The sequence below is a fragment of the Misgurnus anguillicaudatus genome, chromosome 20, assembly GCF_027580225.2.
Source record: "Misgurnus anguillicaudatus chromosome 20, ASM2758022v2, whole genome shotgun sequence".
Lineage (NCBI taxonomy): Eukaryota > Metazoa > Chordata > Actinopteri > Cypriniformes > Cobitidae > Misgurnus > Misgurnus anguillicaudatus.
Window position 1 is genome coordinate 32,644,415 of NC_073356.2, and position 15,864 is coordinate 32,660,278.

General features: G+C 35.9%; 1 protein-coding gene across 2 annotated transcripts in view; it reads left to right on the forward strand.

Moving 5' to 3' along the window:
• Positions 1 to 15,864, forward strand: part of pou2f2a (POU class 2 homeobox 2a) — a 61,340-nt gene that overhangs the window by 39,536 nt on the left and 5,940 nt on the right. Inside the window, exons 4-15 of one of the 2 annotated variants that reach the window (XM_073858557.1) lie at positions 782 to 838; positions 1,831 to 1,944; positions 4,325 to 4,576; positions 5,144 to 5,246; positions 7,097 to 7,188; positions 7,830 to 8,030; positions 10,416 to 10,555; positions 10,628 to 10,793; positions 11,142 to 11,333; positions 14,269 to 14,317; positions 14,407 to 14,551; positions 15,068 to 15,141. In XM_073858557.1, the coding sequence (XP_073714658.1) occupies positions 782 to 838; positions 1,831 to 1,944; positions 4,325 to 4,576; positions 5,144 to 5,246; positions 7,097 to 7,188; positions 7,830 to 8,030; positions 10,416 to 10,555; positions 10,628 to 10,793; positions 11,142 to 11,333; positions 14,269 to 14,317; positions 14,407 to 14,551; positions 15,068 to 15,141 (1,585 nt within the window). The remainder of the gene's footprint in view (positions 1 to 781; positions 839 to 1,830; positions 1,945 to 4,324; positions 4,577 to 5,143; positions 5,247 to 7,096; positions 7,189 to 7,829; positions 8,031 to 10,415; positions 10,556 to 10,627; positions 10,794 to 11,141; positions 11,334 to 14,268; positions 14,318 to 14,406; positions 14,552 to 15,067; positions 15,142 to 15,864) is intronic. The other variant, XM_073858558.1, reaches the window with a different exon arrangement.

Genomic DNA, 15,864 nt, shown 5'->3' on the forward strand with positions numbered 1-15,864 from the left:
AGTTCAGGTAAGAACATAGTAAAATATTGATAAACTGTGGTGTTTTCCTTTAAACATTAACAAGTCTTTGGCCATGTCCGAAACCGTCTACTTTCATTCTATATAGTAGGCGAAAAGCAGTAGGCGAATCGAGTAGTATGTCCGAATTGATAGTAGTCGAAAAACAGTAGTCGAAAGTACCTAGATGACCTACTACTAGGCGTTGTTTTACTCAAAAATTTTACAACAAAATTTAACAGTGTTATTATCGCAGAAATAAGCCCCAACAGGTGATAAGGATTATTATTTAGCGATAACAACCGTCTGTCTGTAAATTATCATGCTTATTGCACAGCTGTTTACCTCATAAGTAAGGAAAAGAGCATTATTGATTTAAAATATTTTATTTACTAATTTTTAACGAATGCAGACCTTTCATGAAGAAAATCCGTTTACTTTCGGTTTTAAGACGAGACGCTCAAATGTCACGAACACACTTTTTGGTTTAATCATTTGTAAATATAGTTTCATATACAATTAAGACATTAATTAATTAATTAATTTATTTATTTATTTTGTGTAATATTAAACTGTACCTGTCAAAATGATCTGCAGCATCCGGGTTACTGTGAGTTATTAGTTTCAGGCGATTGTTATCTCGGAATAACATACCTTGGAATGTCGCGACGGCCAATCAGAATCAAGCACTTTAGAGAGCCGTGTGATAATCACAGATAACACAGTAATTTGTACTAATGTTTATTGCTGTCTGTTTAAGCTGTCTTTTGTCTGTCCTATTTAGACCCAGCCTATGAAAACAAGCCCTTTCTGTATGTCTCCTGCTCCCAGCAACACAAAGGTGTGTTACCTAACGCTTACCCTTTATCTCTGTTTACTAACACGAATGACCTCAGGTGATCTACGTTGAGATGGTAATATGCAAATGAGGTTTCTTTAGTACTTCAGCATTCCTAACTAGATGTTAGACACAATACATGAGATAGATAAAGAGATAGACAGAAAGAAAGAAAGAGAAAGAGAGAGACAGAGAGAGAGAGAAGGAGAGAGATCTGACACGTGAATGGTAAATAAAAAAGGGAGGGATTGATAAAGGAGAGTGGGACTGCTGCATTAGTCCAGACACTCCTGTTACTGGATTCATACTAACTCCTTAACCAGTTTAACTCCTGCTCTCCATCTAAAGCTGTAAGTAAGCACATCTATTACTGAAAGTTAATTTATGGTTATGTACTTTGTGTGTTTTACAGCTTGTTTATTACATTGATTTGGATTTGATTTGTTATACAGTAGCCTAGATGGTTTCTTTTCCCTCTTTTATCATATTGACATCTTTGTGTCATTATTAATTAAATAAAAATTTACAAAATTTAAGTGTATATATATATATATATATATATATATATATATATATATATATATATATATATATATATATATATATATATATATATATATATATATATATATATATATATATATATTTTACTATTATATATATTTACATTTTATCTCTATTTTATTATTCAATTTTCTATTTATATCTTTAAATTTGCTGCTTTTAATGCAACCTTTTGTAAAGCACCTTGGATCAACTGTGGTTGTGTTAATGTTGTGCTATATAAATAAATTTGACTTGACTATTTATATGTATATATTATCAGTGTGTTATAATTTATTTAATAATAATCTTTATTATTTTTATTATTATTATATATCTTTCATGGGTTAAACCTGTGTGGCACAGTTCTATTGTGTTTGTGTCTTATGTTTAAAGCAGAGACTTTTGATGTTTTTGTTTATTTATGTGTTTATATATGTGTGTGTTTTTAGGTTAAAGCAGAAGAAGCTGTTGAGATGACCAGTGTTCATGGTCCTCCACCTCCAACAGCTCAGCATACTCTACAACACACACAACTCATGCTGGCTGGCAGTCAACTCGCAGGGGTATGTGATTACACAAGTACACGTATACACACAAACACGCACGTGCACACACACAAACACACACACTCATATTCAAGGACCTCACATGAAATTTTAAATATTTTTAAATCTTTGCGATACAAGAAGAAACTTATACAAATATTTAAAGGACCAATGTGTAGATTTTTAGTGGCATCTAGTGGTGAGACTTTTTATTGCAATTAACGGCTTAAGCCTGATTTATAGTCGTGCGTAAGCGCTACGCCATAGGTTATCTGTAGCCTGACGTGCACCTCCCAAATTTTTAACAGCGCGTCAGTTCTGCGCGGACCACAAGCGCTGTGATTGGTCCACCAGAACCCCTCCCATCAGGTAAAAAAACTGCGTCATAGATATTTCCGTTTGTGACGGTGAAAACAAAGATGAGACAAGTTGAGGAGTGATTTAACTCAAACTGCGTCAAAAGTCGCTGTTTATTTACTTCCATCATTGCTGGTCTTCTCAAATCATACACAAGTTGCTGTTTCTTCTTCGTTTGTGGGTTAACTTGCCAAGCATCTTCTTCTTTTTTGACGGTCACGCTGCTACTGTGGTTACACGCATGGATACTGTGTGGATACTGCCTACCAGCGGATTGGGGGTGTGTTTGCACGTCGACGCGGAAGGCAACGCAAAAGTATAAATGAAAACCCTCATGGAACCTACACCGTATGACCTACGCACGACTACAACGAGCCCTTTAGTCCACAGCTCACCCCTCCTATTCGAAACGCATAGTGAAGCGATTTTGTTTTCTCGTTGTTTTTCTTACTATTTTTAAATCATTGTCTCTTGGGGTTGGGGTTAGATTTGGGGTTTGGGTTAGGATGTAATTTGATGTATTGGTTTCTACATGTTTTTCTTCCGCTTTTGAAACTATTCTCGCTTAGGGTTGGGGTTAGAGTTGGGGTAGGATGTCTGAAATGTCACAGAAAGGCATTCTAACCCCAAGCGACAATGGTAAAAAATTTGGAAAAAGCAGAAAACAAAATATACAATGACACGATAAAGTCGTGCCACAGACACGAAAAAACTATTTATAGAAATACGTGCTCAATGGCATAAAAAAAACTGAAAATCGTGTCAATAACAAGAATAAATTTATCAAATATTTTGTGACTATAACACGATTTGCCATGAGACTGGGTTGTGTAAAACATGGCGGCACAAAATGGCGACTTCCATCTAAGCGCCCCCGCAGGTAATGTAGATAAAAACGGCTCATTCTAGGGTAATAAAAACAATACAGTTCTTTATGTAAGGTCTTTATACACTCCTGATAATATAGTTATTTATATTATATTACATTTCTGTCAAGAGATCCTTCTTAACGTTACACAATTTATTAAAGCAACACTATGTAGTTTCCATGTAAAAATTACTTACAGCTCCCCCATGTGGTTGAAAAGCGCAACAGTGCCTGGTATCAGACACTCTTCTGCAGACGGGGAGGGGCGGGGCTGTGTTTCCTACCCTCCACCGCCACTTTCAGAGTGTGCTTGTAGCAGCTAGGAGGCTGCTCAGGTTGCAGCAACAGTACAATTTGTCTAGTTAAAAGTTGTTCTATCACTGAAATAATTTTAGAGACATTATTTAAAGGTCAAAAAACTACATAGTGTTGCTTTAACATTGTATTAAACAGTTTAAGATGTTTATTTATTAATATAAAATAACTTAGTAGTACATACAAAAAAGTAAATTTAACGCTATTCTGTGGCAATTCTTATGAATTTATTTGTTCGTGCATATCGTGCATTTTTGTACAATTAGCCTTTGCCCCTGTGACGTTGGGGTTAGGGGCATTTTTTTTTATTGTATGTTTTTGTACGGTTAACTTGTTGCAAATTCATACGCATTAATGTACAATCAAATTTCTTTTGCTGCGTACTGACTGCAATCATTATAGATTTTCAGCATTTTCAGAGTTCATATAATGCAGTGGTTTCCAATCTTTTTGTAAACTAAATTGTAGGAATTATTTAATTTAACAAACTCCTTTCTTTGTTATGTAATATTTCAGTTGAAAGCTTTCAATGTTTAAAAAAAACAACATATGGATACACTGATGTCTCTCTTGCTCGCTCTCTCTCTTTCTCTCTCTCTCTCTCTCTCTCTCTCTCTCTCTCTTTCTCTCTCTCTCTCTCTCTCTCTCTCTCTCTCTCTTTCACCCTGTGCTTCTGGTAACTGCTCTTGGTTGATGTATGTCCTGTAATTTCACTATGCTTTACCACAGATATTTTATAACTAAACCTGCGTGCTTGGGATCTCCTGAAACTCAATGCTTTTAGCTTCTTTTGCTGCTTGGTGACGCTGTTCTCTATCTTTTCTCTCCATCCTTCGCTCCTCATCTTGCTCTCTTCAGCTGGCCGCTCTGCTCCCTGCACACCAGCAGCAGCTGCTTTTGCAGCGGGCTCAAGCGCAGCTGTTGGCTGCGGCCGTGCAACAGTCCAACGCAGCGCATGCCGCCCACGCAGCTGCGGCAGCCAATCAGCAGCAGCAGCAGACGCAACAGCAGCAGGCCAATCAGGCGGCAGCGCAAGCCCAAAGTCAAGCCAAAGCAGAGCAAGCTCCGCCTCCACTAGCTTTATCGCAGCCTATCCAACTCACTGCCCAGGTATAGCTGCAAATCCCATAGTTTGTTCTTTAAAAAAGTGCTTTTTTGATTGGAGGCTATCGAACTGCCTTACACCCAATCAACTGCTATAATAAAGCCTGTGAGAGAAATGTGCAATGTATTAAGGACTGTTTGTAGTGGGGTGCAGTTTGTAGTTTTTAGATGGTTGTACGGAGTTTAGGGTTATATAGTCTTTTTTATAGCTCAATGCATAGAGCATTGTGTTAGCATCATACACGTCATCGGTTTGATTCCCACTTATATTGATAAAATATAGTTTAAATTCTCTTTACATTGACTGTACAAAGGGCTATTATAAGGTTCTCCAAAAAAACTTTGTCACCTTTTTATAGTCCAAGGAACCTTTATCCACTGCAGAGAATTTAGTGCATCAAAAATGTTTTGTGGAACCAATTAGGCTGACAAAGAACCTTTCAGGAACTTAAGTCTAAGTCATTTTGGATAAAAGCATCTGACATATTTCCAATGTAAAGGAATAAATTGCTCTCTATTTTTTGTTCTGTATTTTTTTTTCATCCTCATAACTGTCTGTTTTTCTCTCTGAAGGACATTCAGCAGTTGTTGCAGTTACAGCAGTTGGTTCTGATGCCTGGTCATCCTCTACAGTCACATCAGTTCCTTCTGCCTCAGGCTCAGCAGGGCCAGCAGGGTAACACACGACCCTTTATAATTTCATTATCATATGATGAACAATCTAACCCATGGGTCTCGAACAGGGGGTCAGGGGACCCTTGGGGTCCGTGGTAGTATTACGGGGGTCCTCCAAATATTGTTTGAATGCAAAAAAATTTGATGTGGAAAAATGAAATTGCATTAATGGGCAAGTAATTAAAACTTAAAGGGGACATATTATGAAAATCTGACTTTTTCCATGTTTAAGTACTATAATTGTGTCCCCAGTGCTTCTATCACCCTAGAAAATGTGAAAAGATCAACCCAGTAACTTAGTTTTGGTAAACCATTCTCTGCAAGCATGTGAAAAAATAGGTCATTGTAATTTGGCTCCTATTGTGATGTCAGAATAAGGTAATACCGCCCACCTTTATCTGCACTATCCAACCACAGCACAGCCATTTAGTACGGAGAAAAAGAGAGAGAGAGAAAATAATTCACAGCACAATTGAGTTTCAATTGTAACAAACCACCATCATTGTGATCAGCGTTTGCACTTTTGCATTTGCCGCTCATTTGCATTTTAAATGACACACCCAAAACGGCACACTTTTGCTCAGACCTAGATTAAGACTTAGTTTACATCTTAAAAAAATCTCATAATATGTCCCCATTAAAATGAAGAGCATAACATTGCCACGAAAAAATCTATTAGGTTAAGTTAAAGTGTTATGTAGTATGCCAATTTCTTTTTAATATCTTCGTAACATAACCATCATAACAAAATATGTTATAAACAGTGGTGGCCAGTGTCTTCTTTTTTGCAAAGTTCGTCACAACACGTATGTAGGCCGTCATGTGTGTGGTTCCTTTTTTCAAAATATGTGTTCTGCGCATTAAGAGATCCTGTGTGCATCACGTGTCTTGTCAAAATAAGTGCTTGCTGCAGACACGTCTAAAGGGTTTATGATAAAAGAGACGCTCGCGTTTGCCAGATACTCGCATAATCTCATGCCTAATCAGAGTTTACTGTTAAGGGAGTGTCTTGTGTGTATTTTGTGAACTTGAGCGTCTCTTTTATCATAAACGGTTTTGATGCATGTGCAGCAGGCACTTATTTTGACAAAAACGTGATGCACATGGTTCACATGACGCAACAAACACATATTTTGAAAACGCATGCAACACACATGACACTCCAAACACTTATTTTGAATTTGCGCCCCTCGGAAGAGCAGTCACGAGCCGCCACTACATGTACTAGGGGTCCCTGCTTCTCCTTTCTACACTGTAAAAAATATGCAGCATGAAGTTAAAACAATTACTTCACTATTTGAAGTTTTAGCTTGTGATAAGTTGACATAACTTATAAAAACAAGTTGAAATTGTTTAACTTAATTTGTTAAGTTAATGTAACATAAAATATATGTTGATTTGACACAATGGTGCATATTTTTTTAAATGTATTCTAAAAAGACCTAAAAGGACTGAAGGCCTTTTATATACATTGTTATGTTACATTTGTTTCTATGAGTACCTAAGTGATATCTATGCATTTACACTTACAAATACATACATACACATATACAGTATATATGTAAGGAATAATTGACACAGCCGTTGAATTACTAGAAACGAATGCATACATACATAAATGTGTGTATATATATATATATATATATATATATATATATATATATATATATATATATATTATATATATATATATATATATATATATATATATATATATATATAATTTCAAATAAATATTCACAAACAAATACATAAAATAATAAGTAATTACATTTATTTATATTACATAAATGTATTTATAAGTCTGCCTTTCTCTCTCCCCCTCTTTCTCTTTCCCTTGCTCGCTCTCAGGTTTGCTTTCGACACAAAATCTGATTTCACTACCTCAGCAGAGCCCAGGGAGTCTGTTGACCCCCCCACCCAGGCTGGGGCTCCAAGCACAGGTAAATTAATAAGAAACACTCTGTCTTATTACCAGAAACACTTAATATATGATTAACAACAAAAATGAATCCAAACACAATTTGCTCTGATATGGCACAGATTGACACATGAGGAGCTCAGATGCAAAAGCCGCTAAACGGCACCTCCATCAAAAATGAGAGAATGATATTAAACGAATGCTCTCTGGGAGTATTATACGTTTATTATATACTTTTGCTTCAAATCATCTCTATCCCGGCATCAGGCCATTCAGAAATAGCATTGATAAAATTCAATAAGAGTCTGATAAAAATGCTCATTTAAAAGAAAACGTCAGACGCACTTAGAGGGTTTTGCACCTGAGCTCCTCAAATGTAACCGACTGAGCGTTTCCAATAATACTGAATATTAGCATACTGTGGATAGTATGCATAGTGTACCTTGGTGTATTTGTATTTTTTTTTAACATAGACATAGAAAATGTAAGTAATATTCTATTTACCGGAAATAATTTACTTGCTTAATGAGGGCCTGGCAGGAGTCAGAGAGCATGTAAAAGAATTAAATATAAAACTTTTTGAAATATGTTTGTAATGAAAGTGTGGTCTCAAACTACACACGTGTTTGAGAAAGTAGTTTGTTTTCCCAATTTGTGCTGTAGCATCATCTTGACGACAGACTGTGGTCATTTCAGAGGGAGAAGAGCGTGGAGAGCGTTGTAAGCCCCAAGCCTTCCTCAGCCCCTCCCCTGACATCCGTTGCCACGGTGACGCCACATGCCGAGGAGCCCAGCGATTTAGAGGAGCTCGAACAGTTTGCACGAACTTTTAAACAGAGGCGAATTAAACTGGGCTTCACACAGGTGTGTTCTGATTTTTTGTAACAAAATAAATAATTCACCCAAAAATGAAAATTCTGTCTTCATTTACTCACCCTCATGTTGTTACAAACCTGTTTAAATTTCTTTCTTCTGCTGAACACAAAGGAAGGTATTTTGAGCCCCATTGACTTCCATAGTATTTTCTTTCCTACTATGGAAGCCAATGTGATTACAAATATCCGTGTTCAGCGAAACAAAGAAATGTATACAGGTTTGGATCAACTTGAGGATGAGTAAATGATAACAGTATGTTTGAGGGGTGAATTATCCCTTTAAAGTATATAAAATATATTTTTTGATAAATAAAAAGAATACAGAAACCAACAATGGTAAGTTCACAATAAAGTTGTATATACAACAGCATTAGTTAAAGCAATAGTTAGCATAAACTAATGATGCGGTTTGGTTAATTTTTTGGATTTGTTAATGTTAACATTTAACTTAAAATGTTCATTTTAAGGACTTAAAATAACGTGAACAATAGTACACTGCAAAAAAATGACTTTCTTCTTGTTTTTTTAGTAAAAATAACAAAAAATTCTTAAATTAAGATGTATTTTCTAAATAAGCAAAATGACATAGGAAAATAAGTTTTAGACAAAAAATATAAACTTTAAGTAAAGTAGTGCTTAAACTTTAAGTAAAGTAGTGCTTAAAACAAGCAAAAAAAATCTGCCAATGGAATGAAACATTTTCTTAAAATAAGTTAATTTTTTATAAACATAAATTTTGCTTGTTTTAAGCACTAATTTACTTAAAAGTTTATATTTTTTGTCTAAAAACTAGACTTATTTTCCTAGGTCATTTTGCTTATCAAGAAAAAGCATCTTAATTTAAGAATTTTTTGATATTTTTACTGAAAACAAGACAAAAATACTAAGTAAGAAAGTCATTTTTTGCAGTGTATAGTTATATACTAAAATTATATTAAAAATAAATTCATTGTTAATTATGTAATACATTATTTAATGCTAATGTGTAAAAGTTTATTTTAGTTGTATTTGAATATTTATAAAAATAATAAACGTGCACTGCAAAAAAATGATTTTCAAGAAAAAAAAATTCTTAATATTTTTGTCTTGTTTTCAGTAAAAATATCTAAAAATTCTTAAAATTAAGATGCTTTTTCTTGATGAGCAAAATGACCTAGGAAAATAAGTCTAGTTTATAGACCAAAAATCTCAAATTTAAGTGATTTTGTGCACAAAACAAGCAAAAAAATCTGCCAATGGGGTAAGCAAAAAAATCTTGAAAATTTTTCTTAAACACTAAATTCAAGAAAAATTAGCTTACCCCATTGGCAGATTTTTTTTGCTTGTTTTATGCACAAAATCACTTAAATTTGATGTTTTTGGTCTAAACTCTAAACACTAGACTTATTTTCTTGGGTCGTTTAGAATTTTTAGATATTTTTACTGAAAACAAGACAAAAATACTACAATTTTTTTTTTTTTGTTAAAAATCTGCAAAAAATGATTTTCAAGAAAAAAATTCTTAGTATTTTTGTTTTGTTTTCAGTAAAAATATCTAAAAAATTCTTAAATTAAGATGCTTTTTCTTGATGAGCAAAACGACCCCAGAAAAAATAAGTCTAGTTTTTAGACCTACAAAGTGATTTGGTGCATAAAACAAGCAAAAAATCTGCCAATGGGGTAAGCAAATTTTTCTTGAATTTAGTGTTTAAGAAAAATGTTCAAGATTTTTTTGCTTACCCCATTGGCAGAATTTTTTGCTTGTTTTATGCACAAAATCACTTAAATTTGATATTTTTTGGTCATATTTTCTTGGATCATTTTGTTCATCAAGAAAAAGCATCTTAATTTAAGATTTTTTAGATATTTTTACTGAAAACAAGACAAAAATACTAAGAATGTTTTTCTTAAAAAAAGTATACTTAGTATTTTTGTCGTGTTAAATCAAGATGCATTTTTGTCGTCCTAAATCAAGATGCATTTTCTTGATGAGCAAAGTGACCTAGGAAAATAAGTCTAGGGTTTTTTTTGACAAAAAGTAAATTAGTGCTTAAAACAAGCAAAAAAAAATCTGCCAATTGAATAAGAAAAAAATTCTTAAAATAAGTTTACTTTTTTCATAAACACAATTTTCCTATTTCATTGGCAGATTTTTTGCTTGCTTTAAGCACTATTTTTTGTCTAAAAACTATATACTTATTTTCCTAGGTCATTTTGCTCCTCAAGAAAGTACATTTTAATTTAAGAATTTTTAGATATTTCTACTGAAAACAAGACAAAAATACTAAATAAGAAAGTAATGTTTGCCGTGTAAGCAGAATCTTGGCACAATGCCATCTGAATTGTTTGTAATAAAATGCATGCTACAGTAACTGTGCTCCATGTCTTTATATAGGGAGATGTCGGCATGGCCATGGGCAAACTGTACGGCAATGATTTCAGTCAGACCACCATCTCACGCTTCGAGGCTCTCAACCTGAGCTTCAAGAACATGTGTAAACTCAAACCACTGCTGGAGAAATGGCTGAGCGATGCAGATGTGTGTTTGTGCATCTGTGACCTCTTTCCTGTCACTAATTCACAGTCATATTCTTCATGAATAATGTTAGATGTGTATTTGACAGAAACAATGGCGATCGACAACATGCTGCCTAGTCCCAGTTCACTGTCGTCACCTCTGCTGGGCTTTGAAGGTTTGCCCGGACGTCGCCGGAAGAAACGCACCAGCATCGAGACCAACGTCCGCATAGCCCTGGAGCGCAACTTCATCTCGGTTAGACACACATATGGCCGTACTGTTAAATTAAATTTTTACAAAAAATCACTCATTTATTTGCGTTATTATGATTATTATTTCACACAGCATAGTTTGACTTTAAGATTGACCTCTCTTTTGCTGCATCATGATAAAAATATATTGCTTATGTTTTTTGAAAATGCTGATGCAATTTTTTCTCACTCTCTCTGGAGAAACGCAGGCCTACTCATTTATAGCAATACATAGTATAAGAATTGTCACCATAATAAACAACACATACATTTCTGGTTCCTCTAAAAATCGTTCAGTCAGCTGGACCGCAGGTATTTGGCATGTCTCATACGTCTCATGTCACCCCCGCAGAACCAGAAGCCTACCTCTGAAGAAATCCTGCTGATGGCCGAGCAGCTCAACATGGAGAAGGAGGTCATCCGCGTCTGGTTCTGTAACCGACGGCAGAAAGAGAAACGTATTAACCCGTCCAGCGCCACTCCTCCCCTGCCCAGCCATCCTCCGGCACAGACGCACAAAACCCCCTGCTACAGCCCGCACATGGTACACCAGCTTACATCATTAAGTGTTGATTTAGCCCCAAGTCATTTCGGTTGACGGCTGGCACTGAAATCATGTTTGGTGAAGCGCTGTGAGAATGCCATTTACAGAAGACATGTTTGGTCATGAAGGGTTATGAAATGTAAAAAACAAAACTTTTGAAAAACGCGTATAAACTAGTGACATAATCAAGCTTGTTCACACAGTTGCTTCTTGTCAATTGTCACTTCTGTTTTAGAAATATGGTTACTTTATTAAAGCATTTTTGCTGCCTTGAATATTTAAGTTTAACTGCCGTCTGTGAATGAATGAGTGAGTGAATGTGAAGCAACTTGTAAAGCACTTTGGATGGCCATTGTATGGCCAAAGCGCTATATAAATGCAGTTAATTTAACAATCAAATTGGCATAACAACTTACTATTTGAAATTTTGACTTATTTTGACATTTTTATTTTCTAATCCAATTAAAATGTCAAATATTAAATTGGAGCTATTTGCATAGCCAGTTTGATTAAACTTTACAGCGATTCCTTAAATTTTTTAAGGATTTATGCCACATTTATGCCCCTTAGGGGCTCCGTATAAATTTAAATAATTTATTTATTTAATTATTTAAATTAAATAAAGTTTAGTTTCCCATGCACACGTAAACACTTTCGCGTGCACACAAGAAACTATCGTATGCGCACGTGAATCTTTCATGTGCGCACGCGATAGTTTCACGTGCGCACGCGATAGTTTCACGTGAGCATGCGAAACTCAAATGTTAAAAAAATTCTGCACATGAAGGTTTCGCGTGAGCAAATGAAAGTTTTACGTGAGCACATGAAACTAAACTTTTGATTTTTTTTACTCCAATGTCACCGTAGGGGCTCTGTACATTTATGCCACATAGTAGGAAAAAAATAGTACTATGGAAGTAAATGGGGTCCACAAACGTTTTGGTTACAAACCTTTCTCAAAATATCTTCCTTTGTGTTCATCAAAACAAAGAAATGTATACCAGTTTGTAACAGCATGAGAGTGAGTAAATGATGACAGAATTTTCATTTTTGGGTGAACTATCCCTTTAAGGGCACATGATGCGAAGCTCGCCACAACATGTATTTAGCCCGTCATGTGTGTGGCTCGTCATGTCAAAATATGTGTTTGGCGTGTAATGTGAACCTATGTGCATCACATGTCATGTCAAAATATGTGTTTGGCGCGTAATGTGAACCTATGTGCATCACGTTTCATGTCAAAATATGTGTTTGGCGCGTAATGTGAACCTATGTGCATCACATGTCATGTCAAAATATGTGTTTGGCGCGTAATGTGAACCTATGTGCATCACATGTCATGTCAAAATATGTGTTTGGCGTGTAATGTGAACCTATGTGCATCACGTTTCATGTCAAAATATGTGTTTGGCGCGTCATGTTTAACCGTGTGCATCATGCGTCTTGTCAAAATAAGTGCTTGCTGCACACGCATCTAAAGGGTTTATGATAAAAGTGACGCTCACGATTGCCAGATACTCGCATAATCTCATGTGTAATCAGAGTTTACTGTTAAGTAAGTGTCTTGTAAGTATTTTGGGAACCTGTGCGTCTCTTTTATCATAAACCCTTTCGCTGCGTGTGCAACGTATTTTGACAAGACGCATGATGCATATAGTTCACATATTTTGAAATGACGAGCAACACACATGACACTCCGAACACATATTTTGAATATGCGCCCCTCAGAAGAGAAGTCACCGGCCGCCCCTGTGCCACTCTCACTATTAGTCACAACCCAGCAAGCAGTTGACATAATTTCACCGTCTAGGTTAATTAACTATATAGACCCGATATAGTCCGGCGAGTAATCAGGAACGGCGTTCCTGTCAAAATGCTTTAATGCCATCATGTAAGCAAAGTCATAGTTAAAAACTTAATTTGTGAATTTGTGCTTAAAACAAGCAATAAAATCTGCCATGGGGGTAAGCTAATTTTTCTTGAATTAGGTGTATAAGAAAAAAGTTTTTTGTGATCACATTGAGAAACACTTTTAATGGCTCTAGTATAGTGTTCAATGTAACATCGAGGACTATAATTACAAGCAATTTTTCTGTCACCAGCTTTCTATTTATACAAACAATCAGTGTTGAAATAATTACCCCTTTACTATTTGAGTGTATATTTGTGTTGGTACTTTTATGTTCTTTTGCTTTGCCACTGTGAAATAAGCGGCATGCTGAATTTCTTTCGTTTTAGTTTTCTATCATTTAATTCTTTCCAGCACAATAGGACAAAAAACTAAAAGGTTGATGAGGATTTCTGGTTCCCAGAATGCTTTGCATTAGGCTGTTATTTTGTAGTTTTATACTGTAAATATAACGACTTGTTAATGTATAATGTTCATTTAACTTCGAAGAAACTGTTGCCAGTAAATAACATAAATGTAAATCTACAGTAAGATACCGGCAAACAGCTGCATAACTACAGCAATTTATTTTAGTGTAGATTTAGCCTACTTTCTTAGGTCATTTTGCACATCAAGAAAAAACATCTTAATTTTAAAAATATTTATTCTGAAAACAAGGAGAAAGTCATTTTTGTAGTGTAGATGTCTATTAAATTTTCACTGACTGACCAAATTTGCGTTGTTTTAGCGTAGACGTCTGTGCTGTGTTTAGACGGCTATTAGACGTCCTTTAAAAACAAAATTGCTTGCTGGGAAGTATCATAAGAAAGTTAGCTTGGTTTTAGTTTATTATTTGTACAGACCGTATCTGATCTTCTCGTGTAAGCTGTTTTGTAAACAGAATAATTCAGCAGTCACACCCGTTAGTAAATAAACCGGTCCGTTCCAAACCCAGCAAAATTGACAACAAAATTAGCACTTAATTTTGTATTATGCAGATTCTTAACCACTAGATTGAATTAATCGCTCTTTTCTTTTATCTTTTAGATGTCCAGTCAGGGAATGGCCCAGGCTACCACTAGCCTCAGCACAACAGGTAAGAGTCCTCTGATAAGTGTTGTACCAGATTGCACTTTGTTTTTTTTATTTGTTGATGACTCTTGACTCTTTATCAATACATAACAGTCAGTCCCACACCATCCGTGGCCTGCCCTCTTAACACCATTGGACATGCAGCAATGAGCTCCGCCCCTTCTTCTGTGACCCCGCCTCCTCTCAGCACACTTAGCCCAACTCCACCCAGTCTCAGCAGCCCTGGTCTGAACACAGGGTAAGGACATGTCTATTAAAACATCATGAATTGTTTTATAATCACCACCCAGACAACAGATGACTCCGGGCCATGGCTGATCCGGTGCAGATTCGGCCCAGAGTCGTCTGCTGTCTGAGCAATATTGTCAGTTTACAGCAGCTGTGATCACTTTGAGAAACACTTTTACTCTCTGTACTATTTCAGTGTCCAGTGTTCAACGTAAAATCTATAATTACAGGCTATTTTTCTGTCACCAGCTTTTATTTATACCAACATTCAGTGCTGAAATAATGACCCCTTTACTATTTTGGTATATTTGTGTTGGTATTTTTATGTTCTCTTGCTTTGCCACTTGCCGCATGCTGAATTTCTTTCGCTTTGGTTTTCTATCTTTCAATTCTTTCCAGCACAATGGCACAGTCCACAATAAGGGCACGGTCGCACTTGTAATGTCACTAAAATGCTTGCTTCTCTCTGCATGTGTGAATGGCGTGTGTCTGTGTGCACGTGTAAATGACACTCAACACGTTACAGGAACACAATGATGGGTGTAAGCACAGGAATGAACCAGGCTCTCATCAGCAGCAATCCTCTGGCCACAATGCAAGGTTTGTCTTAGTGACAGGAAAATAAAAAGAGAGAGCAGAGAAGGGAGCAAAATAATCGAATAGTACTGGAAAATAAAATGTTACACTTTACAGTAAGGGTCATTATCATTAATAAATGTATTGACTATGAGCAGCATTTATTAAGTAAGGGATAACATTAAGCCAGACAGAATAAATCCCGGCAGTGTGATCAGGACCCCAACGGGAACCAAAACCAAACAAAAACATATGTTCACAAGACATTGATTTGAGACAGCAGATGACTCCGGGCTGGATCCGCACCAGATTTGCACCAAAGCGGTGAATCTGGTGCAGATCCAATGCGGATCCAGCCCAAAGTCGTCTGCTATTTGTAAAAACTGCAATCCTTCCTTGAAGTGGCTTTACAGGGGACATATCATGAAAATCTGATTTATTTTCATATTTAAGTGCTATAATTTGGTCCCCAGTGCTTCTATCAACCTAGACAACATGAAAAAGATCAACCCAGTAACTTAGTTTTGGTAAACCATTCTCTGCAAGCATGTGAAAAAAATAGGTAAATGAAATTTAGCTCCCCCTGTGATGTCAAAAGGGGATAATGCCGCCCCTTAAAGGAATAGTCTACTCATTTTCAATATTAAAATATGTTATTACCTTAACTAAGAAGAGTTGATACATCCCTCTATCATCTTAGTGAGTGCACGCAAGCGCTGGAGCGCGCCGCGACGCCCCGACAGCATC